This window comes from Pavona decussata, unplaced genomic scaffold, assembly GCF_977016875.1.
Source record: "Pavona decussata unplaced genomic scaffold, jaPavDecu1.1 SCAFFOLD_102, whole genome shotgun sequence".
NCBI classification, from domain to species: domain Eukaryota; kingdom Metazoa; phylum Cnidaria; class Anthozoa; order Scleractinia; family Agariciidae; genus Pavona; species Pavona decussata.
This window is the reverse complement of record NW_028145517.1, coordinates 3,716,319-3,732,365: the sequence shown is the minus strand read 5'-3', so window position 1 is coordinate 3,732,365 and position 16,047 is coordinate 3,716,319. Positions and strand designations below refer to the sequence as shown.

At 40.7% G+C, this 16,047-nt stretch overlaps 3 protein-coding genes across 4 annotated transcripts; 1 reads left to right on the top strand and 2 right to left on the bottom strand.

Moving 5' to 3' along the window:
- Positions 1 to 347: 347 nt before the first annotated feature.
- Positions 348 to 6,869, bottom strand: LOC146471704 (uncharacterized). 2 transcript variants are annotated; one of them, XM_085120235.1, is made up of 2 exons: positions 6,641 to 6,869; positions 348 to 2,294 (listed from the first exon to the last, which is right to left on the bottom strand). In XM_085120235.1, exons 1-2 carry the CDS (start codon positions 6,863 to 6,865, stop codon positions 945 to 947), a joined length of 1,575 nt encoding a protein of 524 aa, XP_084976361.1. In that variant the 5' UTR covers positions 6,866 to 6,869; the 3' UTR covers positions 348 to 944. The 2 variants fall into 2 exon arrangements, with proteins under 2 accessions (XP_084976361.1, XP_084976362.1); XM_085120236.1 differs by lacking the exon at positions 6,641 to 6,869 and adding an exon at positions 3,722 to 3,908.
- A 2,144-nt stretch (positions 6,870 to 9,013) lies between these two features.
- On the bottom strand, positions 9,014 to 11,152 carry LOC146471703 (uncharacterized). The gene is made up of 5 exons (XM_085120233.1): positions 11,009 to 11,152; positions 10,903 to 10,942; positions 10,734 to 10,785; positions 10,245 to 10,309; positions 9,014 to 9,885 (listed from the first exon to the last, which is right to left on the bottom strand). The coding sequence occupies exons 1-5, from the start codon at positions 11,150 to 11,152 to the stop codon at positions 9,746 to 9,748; spliced, it is 441 nt and encodes a 146-aa protein (XP_084976359.1). The 3' UTR covers positions 9,014 to 9,745.
- LOC146471702 (small ribosomal subunit protein uS3B) lies at positions 11,061 to 16,046 on the top strand. Its single transcript, XM_085120231.1, has 6 exons — positions 11,061 to 11,180; positions 12,044 to 12,268; positions 12,887 to 12,981; positions 13,511 to 13,698; positions 14,524 to 14,714; positions 15,964 to 16,046. Exons 1-5 carry the CDS (start codon positions 11,151 to 11,153, stop codon positions 14,703 to 14,705), a joined length of 720 nt encoding a protein of 239 aa, XP_084976357.1. The 5' UTR covers positions 11,061 to 11,150; the 3' UTR covers positions 14,706 to 14,714; positions 15,964 to 16,046.
- The last annotated feature ends 1 nt before the right edge of the window (position 16,047 follows it).

Below are 16,047 nucleotides of genomic sequence, written 5' to 3'. Positions count from 1 at the left end.
ATGTGACGTCACCGGGAAGGGGAATCCAGCTGTTGCCCTCGACCCGGTCTCCCACAAAAAGCGCTTTGAAGCCTGAGAACGAGGCTCCTACGCTTGCGTCGTAAGTGAAAATCATAGCCCCCTGCGCAGACGCTCTTTGGGCTCGTCACGCAATCTCCTCGCAAGACGTGATAGGGGAGAGATTGCGTGACGGGCTCAAAGAGCGTTTTTCTAGGACGTTATGAAAAACGCGGGAACATGATATGCCTCGGGTTATAACGGAGAGTCTGGGAGCAAGGCTAGGCTACATGTTCCTTATATGGGTATGCTTACAACTCCGCGTTTTCTCAAATGTTTGTTCTACTCTCACAGATTTCGTAAACTTTTATTCCACAAAACGACCGGAACATCTTGCTAATTCCCCTATTTATTACAGTGTTACGCTATCACCCGGTGGGAATTTTTTTAAAACACACAAATTTTACTGTAAACCCAATTACAAAGACTTTCGTTTCTACAAAACTTCCCTCTTTTCCAAAAAGGAAAGTACATTAAAATCATCAAACTTCTATTTCGTATCAACATCATTTGGATTCGTTATTTAATTGAATATATAACAAAGCAAACTCAGAATCCGTAGCTAAACTAGTTAATCAGTTGACGTATAAACATGGATATCTTTTATGCATGGTATAAACAAAGCAATTGACGGATAAAATAACCGAAATAAACTTAACTAAGCTGTACCTTACAGAACACTTGATTTTACATCTAACGCAAAGCCAGATAAATAATTTATGTAGTTACTAACTACCTTAAGATAATCTATTCTCGTTACAAATTGCTGATACCGGATACACCAGCAAACGTGTTGACCCTATATATTTCAAAAAGAATATAGTCTAGTTCTCCTTAAAAGAAAAATATTCAAATAAAAAATTCACGGAGCGGTCTGGATGAAATCTTCATACAACTCCTTGTTCCAACATCGATTGGGCCACCTTCATGAAGCCTCCTATATTGGCGCCCTTGACGTAGTCGATGTAACCGCTATCTTTCGTTGCGCCGTACATAACGCACGTGTTATGGATGCTCTCCATGATGTCATGCAAGCGCTCATCGACGCCTTCTCGGGTCCAGGCGTGACGCAGGCTGTTTTGTGACATCTCCAGACCGGAAACGGCTACGCCTCCAGCGTTGGACGCCTTGCCAGGGCCGTATAAGATCTTGTGATCCTGGAACACTTCTACAGCATCAGGTTCTGTGGGCATGTTGGCTCCTTCTGCGACACAATAGCATCCATTGTTAATCAGCATCTGCGCGTCTTCTTTGCTCACCTCGTTTTGAGTGGCGCACGGCAGGGCAACGTCGCAGTTCACAAACCAGGGTCGCTTTCCTTCGAAGAACTCGGCATCAGGATACTTTTCCACGTACTCGCTGATGCGACCGCGTTTCACGTTCTTGAGCCATTTGACAAACTCGATCTTCTCCTTGTCCAATCCGGCGTTATCGTACACGGTCCCTTCTGAGTCAGATAGCGTGACCACTTTTCCACCCAACTGCAGGACTTTCTCCGCGGCGAACTGCGCCACATTACCCGATCCCGACACCGTCACCACCTTGCCTCGAAAGGTCTCGTTTCGCGTGTTGAGCATCTCGGCCGTGAAGTACACCAGTCCGTACCCCGTGGCTTCCGGGCGCAGCATACTTCCGCCAAAGCTGAAGGATTTCCCCGTGAGGACCCCGGTGAATTCATTGCGTATTTTCTTGTACTGGCCGAACAGATAACCAATTTCCCTGCCTCCGACTCCAATATCTCCCGCCGGGACATCCGTGTTCGGGCCGATGTGCCTCTGGAGCTCAGACATGAATGACTGGCAGAAATTCATCACCTCGTTATCCGTCTTCCCTTTAGGGTCAAAATCCGATCCTCCTTTTCCACCTCCAAGGGGCAGGGTCGTGAGGCTGTTCTTGAAAACTTGCTCAAATCCAAGGAACTTCAGAATTCCTAAATTGACGCTAGGATGAAAGCGTAGCCCTCCTTTATACGGACCTATGGCTGAGTTGAACTCCACTCGGAAGCCTCTGTTGACATGGATCTCTCCCTTGTCGTCCCTCCAAGGGACCCTAAAGATAACGACCCTTTCTGGCTCCACGATGCGCTCCAAGATGTTCCCCTCAAGGTAGACGGGGTTGATCTTGAGAAAGTCCCACAGGGAACTTATGACCTCGTGCACGGCTTGGTGAAACTCCAGTTCCCCCGGGTTCTTCTGTATAACATGGCTCATAAAATCATCAACGCTCTTGTATCTCATCTGAAGAGAAAAACAGTAGCAAAACAAATAAGCTTTACTGACATTACACTGAACCCAAACCTTCGTGCAGGCTGAGAGTCAGACACTGAAATGAATTGATTGTTTGAAAAGAGAACACGCTACTGCCCCGTTTGGAAGGGGAAAAATTTGTGACTGGAACCTCCTTCCGAAGGCATGATAGAGGTTTGTACCGGTGACACCTTATCGTCATCGAGGTACCAATAATTTGCTAATCAGACCATGTGACTTGACAGTTCTTTTTTAAGACATCTGCATCTAATTTTACATATAACTCTACCCACTTCACAAGTACTGTGCATATATCTGCTGTGATGGGCTTATCCCATTGCGGATTATAAGTTTAGATTTCGATTTAGGGGTGAGAAGTATGAGAAAACAAATCGAGTGATGGCAGCTATGTCGTCATCGGTTGTAGCTGGTTATATAAAAAGTATATTTAAACAGAAAACGACTGATAACAAAGGAAATACTGGGCATACGCAATCAGGCGCAAAACCAAACCAGTTGGTAGCTTGCTCAAGTCTTCCAGCGCTTGGTACTGAATTTTTCTTTATCGCTTAAAGTTCCCCTTTGTTCACTGCGTCATTTGCAATCGTTTTCACTGTGATTGCTTACATGCACAAACATGACTTGATAACGAAGCAATTTGTTGCAGCAATGCATTGCAAGTTTTAAACCTGTCTTCGAACCTTGTAACGTGTTGCCGTAAGAAAGTTAGGATGGACGATTCATGTGAAAACACATCATTGTGAAAACGCGCATTATCTGTGGAAGTGCGAGACTTTGCCGGCAGACAAAGAAAGTGCTGGCGCTGTTTTTGGTCGTGTTAAGATTGACGATATGCCAAAGGGCAAACAAAAACAATTAGAACTGAGAGATGAAAACTGCACAAAAATGACTGTGTGAAGGGAAAAAATAACCTTAATTTATCCTCGGCAGTGTTTATAGCACAAGTGCTAGTGGGGCCGAGCATTAAACGTCACAAAGAAATAATTTAAATTGAAAATAACATGGTAAAAAATCCCAACTGGCAGGAGGTAGACCAGTTTACAAGCGCGGCCGAGGAGTTGAACTTGGGGCTACCGAGAAACAACTCCATCTAGTGGTCAGAGCGGGACTTGAACCCGGAACCTCCGGATTTCAAGTCCGGCGCCTCACGCTGCCTCCTCGACCACGCTGCCTCCGGAAAATAGCTGCTTCGACTTTCGAAACCCTCCAATCTCGAAGTGGCCTTAGTTTCGGTTTGATAACGGTTACTTAGGTTTAATTAGCGTGGTTTCCAATGGTTTCCAACCAATCACAGAGCGTGGTAATGCAAACTAAAGCAAACGCGAAATTACTTTTGACACTTAATTGAAAACCGCTCTAAATTCCTCTGACGCGTTTTGATAGTGATCTACATTTACCTTCTTGGACGGAACTCCAGGAACCTGGGTCAAAGGGGGCCAGGGAGAACGAGAACTATATCCTTTAAATATCCAGTTATTTTTCCTTGAAACCTCTAAGCAGAGTTTTCGCACGAATCTCGCAAAAGACATGCAAGGAATACGTTCCTCAGCTTAACAGCCGGCAATGTTTGCGCGCATTTACGTAAACAAATGCGGAAATGGAATAACATTAGCGCGCGCAGCCGGAGAATCCGCCCCAAATTGATTAGACTCTAGCCGTGGGTGTCTCCAATGCACCCGCAATTCTTCAAAACTTGTTTTCTTGAAGAAAACCGACCTCGAGCTCGCTCAGTTCAGTTCAGTTCAGCTTATTGTTTGCCATAAAAAAGTATACAAATGCAAATTATTATTATTTGAACACTAATGGCGAGGAAGCCCAAGGGAAGCAACCGGGCTTATAAGAAATGGGCTCCCTCAGTACGTGAAATTAGCCTTTTGTGACCCTCTGGTCAAAATCTTGTTCTCAGAGGTTGCGTCCCTTTTCGTCTGAGGACTAGATTGCTCTTGAGATTCAAGCTCGAGTTTTGCGCCAAGAGGACAGTCCCCCCTCGTTTTCGTCCCCTCGCCCTCTCCATATGAATCAAGAGGCCCTGCCAGGGTAAATTCCGACAAGCGACATGGCCCAAAAAGTAGCGACAGCGCATGAAATAAATTTGCGACAAAAGACAACTTTTCTCGACAAAACTCCGACAGTGACAATAAGGCCGAGAATTAACGACAAAGAACGGTGATTTCATATGTTTTTGCGCTAATTTTAGTGTGATGTAAAGGCCAACGAGGGAAAAGTTTGACCAATAAAAATAAAGACAGTGAAAAATCGAGCAAGGGCGATCCAGAGGATGGCGTGACTCGCGAGTGGTGAAGCCTTCGTCCATATACTTTTCCCGTTGATTTGCATTATTAGCAGACCTTTCCACAAGGTAAGCGTGTGTGGGTCTGAGGTGATAAAGAACCTCGGCTCGCGATCTATTTTCCGCATCACGCACCGTTTTTCCTAACCTTAAATTCCGACAAGGACAAAATATTTTCATTAAATTTCCGACAGCGAAATGAAGCACTGACAAAACACCGACACGGGACATTTTAAAATTCAGACAAGCGACACGGGAGCCCCCCCTGGCAGGGCCTCAATCAACAGTCTCCTACGCAGCCTTTCATTGTGTGGCGACACAAAGAACGGCTGCGAAGGAAATAATTCTGCCTTTCAAATTTTTAATTGTGTAATCTCAGCACAAATTTTCAGTGCCTAGTGGGGAGTAAATAACAATGCAAAAACTGAACTATTCTGGTGGTAGTTGCAGTCAAGTAATGCCGGAATTTGTCACCTGATTTTTTTAAGCCAATAAGGACTGAGAATGTTCGGTCCTCCCGGTGTTCAAGGTCAAGGTTAGTCACGGGCGAAATCCATGCGCAATTTTAAAACATTGCAATTGACATTTCCGTTGCGAGGTGATTACCGTCATACCAAGAAGCAACCTTTGTTGTGCGCTGTGGTTCCGTTTACTTTTGTCTGTTTATGTGTATGTCGGTAGCAATACTTCGTGCGCTCTGCAATCTACAAATGATACTCTCCGACACCAAATCCTGACCAAATGTGGTGACCAAAAACTCCTGCACACCTGAAAATAATTTTCTCAACGCATGTACGATTTTCTCGTAAAGGTTTTTCTCCCTTCAGCCTCGTTGTCATGCTAAATCCCTGCAGAGGCCTACAGCGCTCTCAACCCTTTCGATTTCGCTTTTGAAACAGGAAGTGGGAAAAATAAAACTAAACATAAGCTATATATCGTGTTTTATCGTTTCTGCTACACCCTTTCTATTATTTATCCTAGTTAACGCTGTTGAGACACTGGTGGCAATGGCGGTCACCCCACGTCACATATAAACCATTACACTTGGCTTGCGAATTGTAAGCTAACATTTTGTCGTACAAATGTGCCAGTTGAATTCATTAGGGCAGTTGTATTCGTTCCTAAACAGATAAATCATGTACCAAGGAAACGAAATTCACCGAAATTATGATTTAAACCTGTTCTTGACTTTATTCGCAAAGGGTTGGAATAATAAGCAGTTATTATACAATGTAAGTGGTTGTTTATATTACATAATGAACCGCTCGTTTTGCCCTATTTCTAGGTCCACAAACGAGTGCGCTACCTCACGAAAAGTTACTTGTAACGTATTAAAACGCTGAGAAATTACACTGCGTTTGTTTTGAGTGAAACATTGGATATTCGTGAGTAGATTAAGGAACAAGCACCCTCGATCGAACGCGAGAATTGTGATGTATACGTAAATTTCAGTGTCACGAACTCAGTCCAACTCACGCGAACGTTGAAGACGACAAATTTTTGAAGCTGAATGACACAAAAACACGCGAAATAGTGCCAGCTTAGTTCCTTTAGCTGAGAGCTCGAGTAAATCGTCACGTTGGAGTTTGAGAAAAGCCGTTTATAGTAATATATTGTTATGGCCGGTAGGAAAATTCTGTTGCAGTGCAAAACCCGTAAAAGGTGCGAACGTTGCAATAAGTACACACTAGCTCGCTTTTTTTAGTACTCCAGCAAATTTTCTTCCTCTCTTTTCTCCCTAATTTGTTCACTTTCAGACGCTTTTGGTTTGTTTTTTATTCAAGGTTTCTCTCTTTACTTTGCAAATGCCGGATAACGAAAATTTTTCGTGATATTATTCCCATGGAATATAACAATGGGCCCATGATAGCTCCAAGTTCCATGGCTTGTACACTGCCCCAAATCTTTTACTAGAACATTTTTTGACACGAAACGTGCAATTAGCCCCGAAAGGTTTTTTCTGTGATATTTTTCGCCGTTTATTGTGAAGCTTTTAAGCGTAATTAGGTCTGTAAACATCACCTACCAGTGACGTGTCGGCGCCATTTTCTTCGACTACAGCTTGGTGCGCTCCTGTTACAGCACGTACAGGGACTCGGCGAAACAGTAGCGACCCTCTCTGGATCGAAAATCGACTTCCTATCGATCGTAAGAACATGGTTGAATGGAATTTTCGTTGCAAACTGAATTTTACCGAAACAGCTTCCTCGTCTCGAAAAAAATAAACAAATTGACGTCTTCGCGAGTTCATATGGGGGCGTGTAGAGGGTGTTGCCCGAGGGAACGATCTGAATGGTCAAGAAACAATTACAATTGACAGCAGGAATTGACAGGCGTGCGGCAACGCACAATCGACTACAAACATAAACAAATATACAGTAGTGGTTTGTGCACATTCAGCACCTCGTATGAAATTAATTCTGTTCGCAACGAGATTCATGAAAGCGTTCAAAATTTATTCGAAGGTAAAAGCGATTTTTCAGGAGGTCACGCTATTCGTGATTATCAGTGATTCATCATGTAATTATGTTACAAAACAAAATGCTGTTAATTGCAAAATTTGTTTAATAGGGATAAAAAAATGATTTACTCAAATCTCGGACTATTAAATGTTTCAACAGAATTGTCAGAAGAAGACATCGTTCACGACGTTTTCTACAAATCTAGAGCAAGTTCCAGAAAGTTCATTGTTATTCCAAGAAGCACGTTACAAATGGCATGACTTTGAATATACAAGTTTCCACTTTTAAGTGTTTAACGAATTTCTGATTAATGGTGCGTAAATCCAGACACGTGGAACTTTTAGTGTTTATTGTTTATTATTGGACTACTTAACTGTAGAATATGGAATAACACTTTACTAGAATTACCAAGATTTCTTCTAGCTAAATTTTCTTGATAAGTGGCAGATCCAGACCTTCTGGTAAGGGCTATAATGTTAGTCATAATAATAATTATGATAATTTTTATTGTAATTTTATGCTATAAGTTTAGCCATCACACGATTAGTACTTTTTGTAAGTAAGTGGGGGGGGTCTCCTAGATAAGCATAGAAAGGCTTCTGAGACTTCCACGGTTCAATATTGTATTACTTCTGAAATGTGATCAAATGTAACAATACATGATTTTGGAGAAATAAATAAATAAATTTATTATATCTCCCAGTTAGTATGCGTGGTGTGATTGGTTAGTTTGGCAGGCTGTATTTCACTGTACAGCCAGCTACATTTTTAAGTTGTTCCTTTCCCGCGCACCCAATTAATCTCAGAGATATAATAAATATCTTACTAACCTCGCTTTCTCGGTCCGTACTGTAAGTTACGGATCCTTGTTTTTTCCCTTTGATTTATGGCCTATGCAATAAATCAACGGCAAAAAACTTGTTCCATAACTTACAGTACAGACCTCGAACTTGGTTAGTAAGAGTATAAATAAATAAGTGTGAGCTCTTGAACACTGGGCTTTCTTCTCTTTGTGAACGAAATATCTCGGAGCCTTGGCCCTATGGGCCTGGCTAAGGCAAAAAAATTAAGCGTAGGGGGGGGGGGGCTTCCCTAGATCCACCACTATTATTGTCATTCATTCAACTTTTCACTGCCTATTTCTGAACATTCTGATATCTCAAGACAGCTACTGTTTATTTAGTTATGAACCCTTTAAGCACAAGTAAAAACTACTAAAGAAAAGAGCAGCCGACAGAAAGGCCGTCAGAAGCAAGCTCTTGGAAATGTCACCTACAAGTGCAGCTGCTGTAATAGAGACTGCCACTCCAGTGTTGGATTGCACAGGCATAATAGGTGCTGTTCAGCCAGCGCCAACTAAATTAGGTCCTTCTAGGTGCAGTTCCGTGGTTTCTCGAGATCAACGGATGCTCTACTACTAGGCCCAAGTATCACCATGCATTTTCTCTCCACTGTTCTCAATACATCTCTTAAGGTAGTAGTCGGGAAGATTTGTTTTTTACCTGAAGTGATCATTTCCTTTATTCTCATCACCTGTTTGATTAAGGAGTGACATTGTAAGGAGAAATTAGATGTTCATCATCTGCATAAGAACATGATTAAATTTGAGAGACATTATGTGGGGCATGACACAACTCAAACAGCAGAACAAGCAACATTGTTGAATGGGTCTGTTATACTAAAAGATTATGACAGTAAAAACAACATGAATAAATAAATGAGAGACCACTGCGGTTATGTATGCAACTGAAGCAGTTGCAAAAAGAAAGCCGGAAAAAGAAAAAATCAGGCTCTGATTCTCATTAAAGCCTAAATTTTTTCAGCCTTTTCGCAACTGCTTAAGTTGCATACATTATGGTCTCTCATTTATTCATTTATCTGCGGTTCAAATATATGCATTTCATATATTTCATTTCCAGTAAACCAGATACAAAGTAAAGAGTTGATCTCACATGTTTTAATAATTAAAAACAAACAAACAAACAAACACTGTAAGAATGTAATGTCAAAAAGAGTTTCCTAGTCAGTTTGACACGTAAGATTTTCAAATGTCTAATTATTGCCTTTAACACTGCCAGTGTCTCTTAAAAGGAGTAAAATCTCAGTCTGTATCAAAATAATAAAAATAATACATTATTTTAGAAGCAGCCTGAACTCAGTTTCTCAAAGAGGAGCAAAGCTAATCCAGAGTTATTAATAACTATTTTTAAATTCTGGGTTATGGCTCAGCAATGTGGATTCCTGGAAATTATTTTCGGTCAACCATTTAACTTTGGCTGCTTTAAATTACCAGAAGAAACAAGAGAAATGGAATCTTTGTTTAGCTATCCATTACAGATTGGCATTTACCCACTCCTTGGTGACAAATTCAGGGGTTAAACACTACACCACCATAAGCTCTTATATTGTTGTAGTGACAGCATTGTTCTTGAAGTTTTGGCAAAGTTTTCCGATAAAAATACATTCCAAAGACTGAAAACATGCAACACCAGTCTGTCATTGCCTTTGAGGTTTTACGTCACTCAACATTTTTTTGGTTTCACCCCTCAGTCATAGGAATGATCACCGCATCATATTGATAGAACTGATTCATTCTTTGCCTTGTATTTTTAAAACTCTTGTGGCACTTGTTGTCTTTGTCTTGATTAATACTGACAGCGTAGAGAATGTTAGTAACCAGGATTTAGCCGATGCTTTCCTTTTTTTACTGGACTTGACATTTCGTCGTCATCATCAGATACATCAGTGTCGACTCCAGCTCCTTCAGTTACTGCATTAGCCAGGATCTCAGGTATTCTGGAAATATCACCTTAAACAGAAAGAAGAACAAGATTACACCTACAAGTGATCACAGCAACAACCACTTATTTTACTTCTGAGACATGTTCTAAGAATAAATTGTAAACTACCAGTAATCAAAGCAATTACTCAGCTTCAATAATTCTCATGTTGATTTGCTCTTTAAAATCAGGGAAAAGATTACTTGAACCTCAAAATAACACAGAAAAAGGGGAGGTGGGAGGATAGGCATTCCTGCGTCAATGTTGTTAGTTCGCAAATGAATGCAAAGTCCAGTTTAAAAGTAAGGAGATGGAAAGAAATGATCACAAGGAAAAAATTGTCCAGAAAATGAGTTATCAGAATTATCTCAGAAAATTGTATACTTACATACTACTGTTGTTGCATAGAGGCTCCTGGTAAAGCGTCTGCCAAATTTACTTTGTGTTGCAAAGCTGTTAAACAAATAAACGGAATAGTTTCCATTTGCCTGTCATAAAACCTAATGCCATCATTCCAACCTCTTGTCATTTTTGCAATGTTTCTTCCTTGTTTCTCAGCACTTTACTTGGGTTATCCCACTTGCCCTAAACCTGATACTCTCCTCCCTCCCAATCCCCCTCTCCACCATCCCCACCCACCCCCATTTATTGTGTCCCTTTGCCCCCCCCCCCCCCCCCCCAACCCCAATGATACTACGAGAGCAGAGCTGCCATCTTTTGGAGACTGGAATCATAATTTCTTCGTTGCTCATTTGTATACAGGTCTTCCAAAGATCCCACTTGCTTCACTGACCAGTTTCCTACTGATCTAGTTCCAGTGAGTCCTTTTGAGACAAATTTCCTGAAGATATTGACAACCACTCAACTTTTTACTTACAGTTGGCCATTTGCCGTTGATCTTCCCAAAAGTCCATTCTGGAGAACCAGACCTACAAATGCCATTGAACAAAAATTATTTAACAAGTTCATATGTTCTACTGCACTCAAAATGTAAGCTTATGTTTTGGAAGCCACACGTGTTGCGTGCACCGGTGAAGTTTACTCACCTTCACTGCAGCCTCCCTGCTGTAGCCTTGAGGCATGGCGCTGAGAATAGAAAGATCTTATTAAGAAAAGTAAAAATCTAATTTACAAAAAGAGATCTTCACTTACTATGAGCCTTCCAGAAGTGGAAAGCTTCGAAATCGAACGAAAACACCGACTGGAAAACATGGCGGACTCTTGATTGCGCCTGCGCCAACCGCGATGAAACGCGCAATGTGCGCTGGGAACGTTCTCTTTCGCGGCAGTCATCATGGCGGCTCAAATCAGCAAGAAAAAGAAGGTTAGAAAATGAGCGAAAGTTCCTTTTCAAAGGAATAATCCCAGATATTTTGTACGCACCAATAAAGTTAAATGATTCAAAACTATAACTGAGGTTTAGCTTGGAAAGGATGGTCAAGTTATGGCTACGATTGATGTGGATTTCTAGTTGTCTCGTCAATCATAGTCGAATAACAGTGGCTTCCTCGCTAAAGAAATCGAAAATAATAGCTAAGATCCTGGTGTATTCGTTCATATTTAACGGCAAATATTATTTTATTACTTTCAGATGATATAACTTCTGTAAATTAAGTGGTGATCTGTTGAAAACATTTGTATTTATAAAGTAGAGAAGAAATTACTTTTTTCAATTCTGGTTGAAACGGTGTAACGAAGCTTTATATGTAGTCAGAGGATAAGGTCGTAAAACATTTTCTAGTTGTTATAGCGTCATATTTTCTTTTGACCTCAATGTTGGAAGATCTGGCCAGCTATATATGTTATAGTTTTGTCAAAGCAACTATAGAATACAGGGCCACATTTCAAGAGATAATTGAGGCAGCTCAGTGGCTCGCCAGTTGTGATCAGAGTGTAAAGAACGAGTAAGGTTTATAATTTAGTGGCTCAGCAGCTTGTGTGACAGGCAGAGTTTAAAGAACGAGTAAGGCTTATAATTTAGTGGCTAGGCAGCTCGCCAGACATAGTAAGCGTGTATAGAAGGCGACTGGTGATCCGTTAAGTCGTTTGAATAGTAAGTGTTCTATTTGAATGGCGAGCTGCCAAGCCACTTGAATTTATAATAGTGGAAAACGGACCCCGTATTCTGTAGTTTAGCCGTTTTGTCCTTATATGACATGCTGAAAATGTTTCTCTTTGTCCGTGTAGTTTGTTGCTGATGGTGTATTCAAAGCCGAACTGAACGAGTTTTTAACTCGTGAACTAGCAGAAGATGGTTACAGTGGTGTTGAGGTCCGTGTTACTCCCATCCGAACTGAGATCATCATATTGGCCACCAGAACACAGAACGTTCTGGGAGAGAAGGGTCGACGAATCCGTGAACTGACATCTGTGGTGCAGAAAAGATTTGGATTCCCTGAGGGCACTGTGGAGGTAAAGTCTTTAAACAAGCAGAGCATGAATGATGTGAGACAAGGCAACTCCAAAACAAAATCAAATACAGACAGACATACTGTATGCTCTGGTACTTGCTGAAAGACCCCAAAACTTGGCCCACACATTCAATTGCGACTGTTCTAATAAAGAAATACACCAATGCATGGTAATTGTGTTTGTGTATTTTCCAGACTGGTTGGAATCAGGATCATATTTCATTCATTTTGCCATAAAAGTACAATTAATAAAATGAAGATGATTTATTCAGTTCCAGAAACCAACAAAGCTGATCAGAATCCACCAATCACAGGGTGATCTCATTGAGCTTGTTTTTTTTTTTTTTTTGAGACTTCTGCTATAATGATTGATGTTACTAAAAAATGTACTGTTGTTCAAGTCTTGAAGTTCAAAGTTTGTTGTTGAAAGACACATTAATTCATTTGTTAGTCTTCTTGTACTTCTGGTGCCTTGACACTGTTGTTGGTATAGTCTCCTATTCAACTGTTATTAGACCCTAATAACAGCTGCATAATGTAGGAGTCTATTGTTGGTAATGAGTTATGACACAGATGTAGTCTACGAAACATCTGATAATAAAGTTTACTTTCCTTTCAGCTGTATGCAGAAAAAGTGGCCACAAGAGGTCTGTGTGCTATTGCTCAGTGTGAGTCCCTCAGGTACAAGCTGATTGGTGGACTGGCAGTACGAAGGTAGGAAGTAGTATCACTTATTTCCAAACAGGCCATTTCCAAAATGACCTGCCGACAGTAAGTGTTATGTGCTAAATACAAGACAACTACTTGAAAACTGTTTATCAACTTTCCTTGAAAGTGAGATTTCAAGATGATCTGTTCTGTGAGGCCCTGACTTGTGGGAAATTTGTCCAAAATCTGTTAATTAGGTCAGATACTCAGGAATTGCCCTGGTGTTGTTGGCCTGGGGGCCGAGGAGACAGATAATTGAATGTATTTGTACAAATTGTACAGTCACTAATGACAATGGAACTAGATCAAAAACCTTCTTCAAATTTCAATTTTCAATAAATCATTATTTACTATGCGTATGGACTCGGCTGGTGGAGTTTCGCAGGAAAATCTTTAGCTGCTGGTCAACTTGTTCATTAAGAACAATATTGATGGCAATTAAAAAATCAACTAAGGTGAAGCTTTTGCTGTTAGGTTGTGCCACCCATTCAAAAAAACGTCAATTCTTTCACTAAGGTTAGTTATATTTTAACAGGGCCTGTTATGGTGTGCTTCGGTTTATCATGGAGAGTGGTGCTAAGGGTTGTGAGGTTGTTGTATCTGGAAAGCTGCGTGGTCAGCGTGCCAAGTCCATGAAGTTTGTTGATGGCTTGATGATCCACAGTGGAGAACCAACCAATCACTATGTGGATACTGCCATCAGACATGTCTACCTCAGACAGGGTATGTTAGCATTATACAAAGTCAGTTCATAAAGTAATCTTTTCCAAACAATGATGGCAACTAAAAAATTAATTGCGCCAAAGACCCACTCAATCGAGCCGACGGGGCATTACTCCCCAAGGAGTATTTACACTTGACTCTCGCTAACAAGAAAAAATGACACATATCCTGAATTTTAACTAGCGTCTTGTTTATAACTGTGCTTCTGCATAATTCTTTCACTTCCCCTGAAGAAGGTCGGTGATTGCGACCGAAACATCGGGAACATTTTTATTGTAAATAATTTCAGAACGATTTTAATCCACCAGTGTAACTTTATTTGTATTTCCAAATAATTTTTAATGTACCCACCTGGTGACAAACCCAGCTTCAATGAATATCACATTTTCCTTGGGAGTGCGTGACCAGCAAATTCCCAGGCTGTGTCATGCTAATAGGCTTCTTTCAAAATATTAAAATTCAGCTTGATATTGAGGTCCAGACCTTGAATTTTGTTATTGAAAGGAGCCTGTTTTTCATTGTTTACTCTTTAACTCATTAAGCTACAGGTGTTTTTCATTAATTCACAAAATTAGCAAATTGGTAATAAACAACCCCCTGTGCAGTAAAAATACACAACTTACAGGATCAGGAAAGTAACACTCCTTTGGTTTAGGATGGTCAGAATTTCTAGTTATCCTTTCAAGAATGATGTCTTTGTGGTGGTTAGGTCTGAGATCTTTATTCACACTTATGGATGCAACTATTGCCTTCATTGGTAAGATTAGAGAAACTCTAATAAATTGTCCTGTGATAGATTTTTTTAATGTTGTTTGCTTTCATCAGGTGTACTTGGTATCAAAGTCAAGATCATGCTTCCATGGGACCCTACTGGTAAAACAGGGCCCAAGAAGCCCCTCCCAGATCACGTCAGTATTGTGGAACCTAAAGAGGAAGTGGTGCCGACTACCCCAGTGTCAGAACACAAAGGAGGAAAACCCGAGCAGCCAGCACCACCTGTCATGTGATGTGTCCAGGTATGGTAATAGGTAACTGTAGATTTTTCTATGCAGTTAACACCCTTAGACCACATTCAGGTGGTTGTCATGTAGGCTGGGGGAAAATGAAGTGCTGATTGCTTGGTTCACACATGTATGGGATAGTCACAAATTGAGCTTTCCATGCATTGGAAAAGTTGTTAGTGGAGATGTACAAAACAGTAGTCTGTTGAAATCATGTTGCCACAAGAGACAGAGGTAGACTTGGAGTGAAGTATTTGCTGTTGTAGAAACAATAATCTGACTGTGAACAAAGGCTGTTGTTTGAGTAAAAGTTTCAAGAAGCTCAATGTTCAGAATGTAGGAGCGCAAGCTGAAAAGTATAATATCTCTCAGACAAATGTTTGGGGTCTGTGTTAGTCTCCAAGGCACCCCTTTCACTGGGCCAGTATTAGACAACAGCCCAACAATATGCTGATATCCAAAAATGGATATTCCAAATCATGTTTCTGCTGGAAAATGTAACCATTGCTTGCAAGATATTATATTTACCTTTAAAAAAGGAAATTGAGTAGAATCTGAATAGCTACTGTTCTCCCAATGGACGTCTGATTTTTGGAATATCCATTCTAATCATGACCCTAATAATTATTGCACGACAACATTGCACAGTCAGCTTTCTTGAAAGTAAAGGTGCTGTTAAACGTCTTGCAACTTGTAATGCAACATTGCCAGACGAGTTCTAGGGTACATATTTATCCCTACAATGTATCCCGCAATGTTTTCGAAAAGTAGTATACAAGTCTAATTGTGTGTTTCTTTGGGAAAATCCAAATCTGGATTTTTGATCCAAGATCACTCAGATCATGGTGTATCAAAGGAACCAACAAATCCACTCTGGGTAAGGATTTTTCGGTTCCTTTGATGCATCATGATCCGAGTGATCTTGATCAAAAATCGGAATTCAGATTTTCCCAAAGAAATGCACCCGAAATTTCCTGCAACTTGCAACACAAGTTTTCATTGCAACCATGTTGCAACAAGGAGTGTTACACACGCAATGTTGTCCACAAGTTGACCTTCAACAGTGTTGCATTGATTATTTTTTCCTGGGACTGGCTTTATGTAACAAGACTTTAACAATCAACTTTTTCAAGGCAAGGATGTCCGTTACAGTGAGGCAACATGAAAAGAACTTCAAGGGGAATATTTGTCATTTTAGTTTTGCCATGAACATTAAGCAATGCATTGGCACAAACAGTTGATTTTTGTTCCTATTTTATTTCAGGTGATCAAGATTTGACCAGCTGTTTGCCATCTTGCTGTGTAAAAATTAATTCTAACACAAAAAATAAACAATTCTGAAACAAAG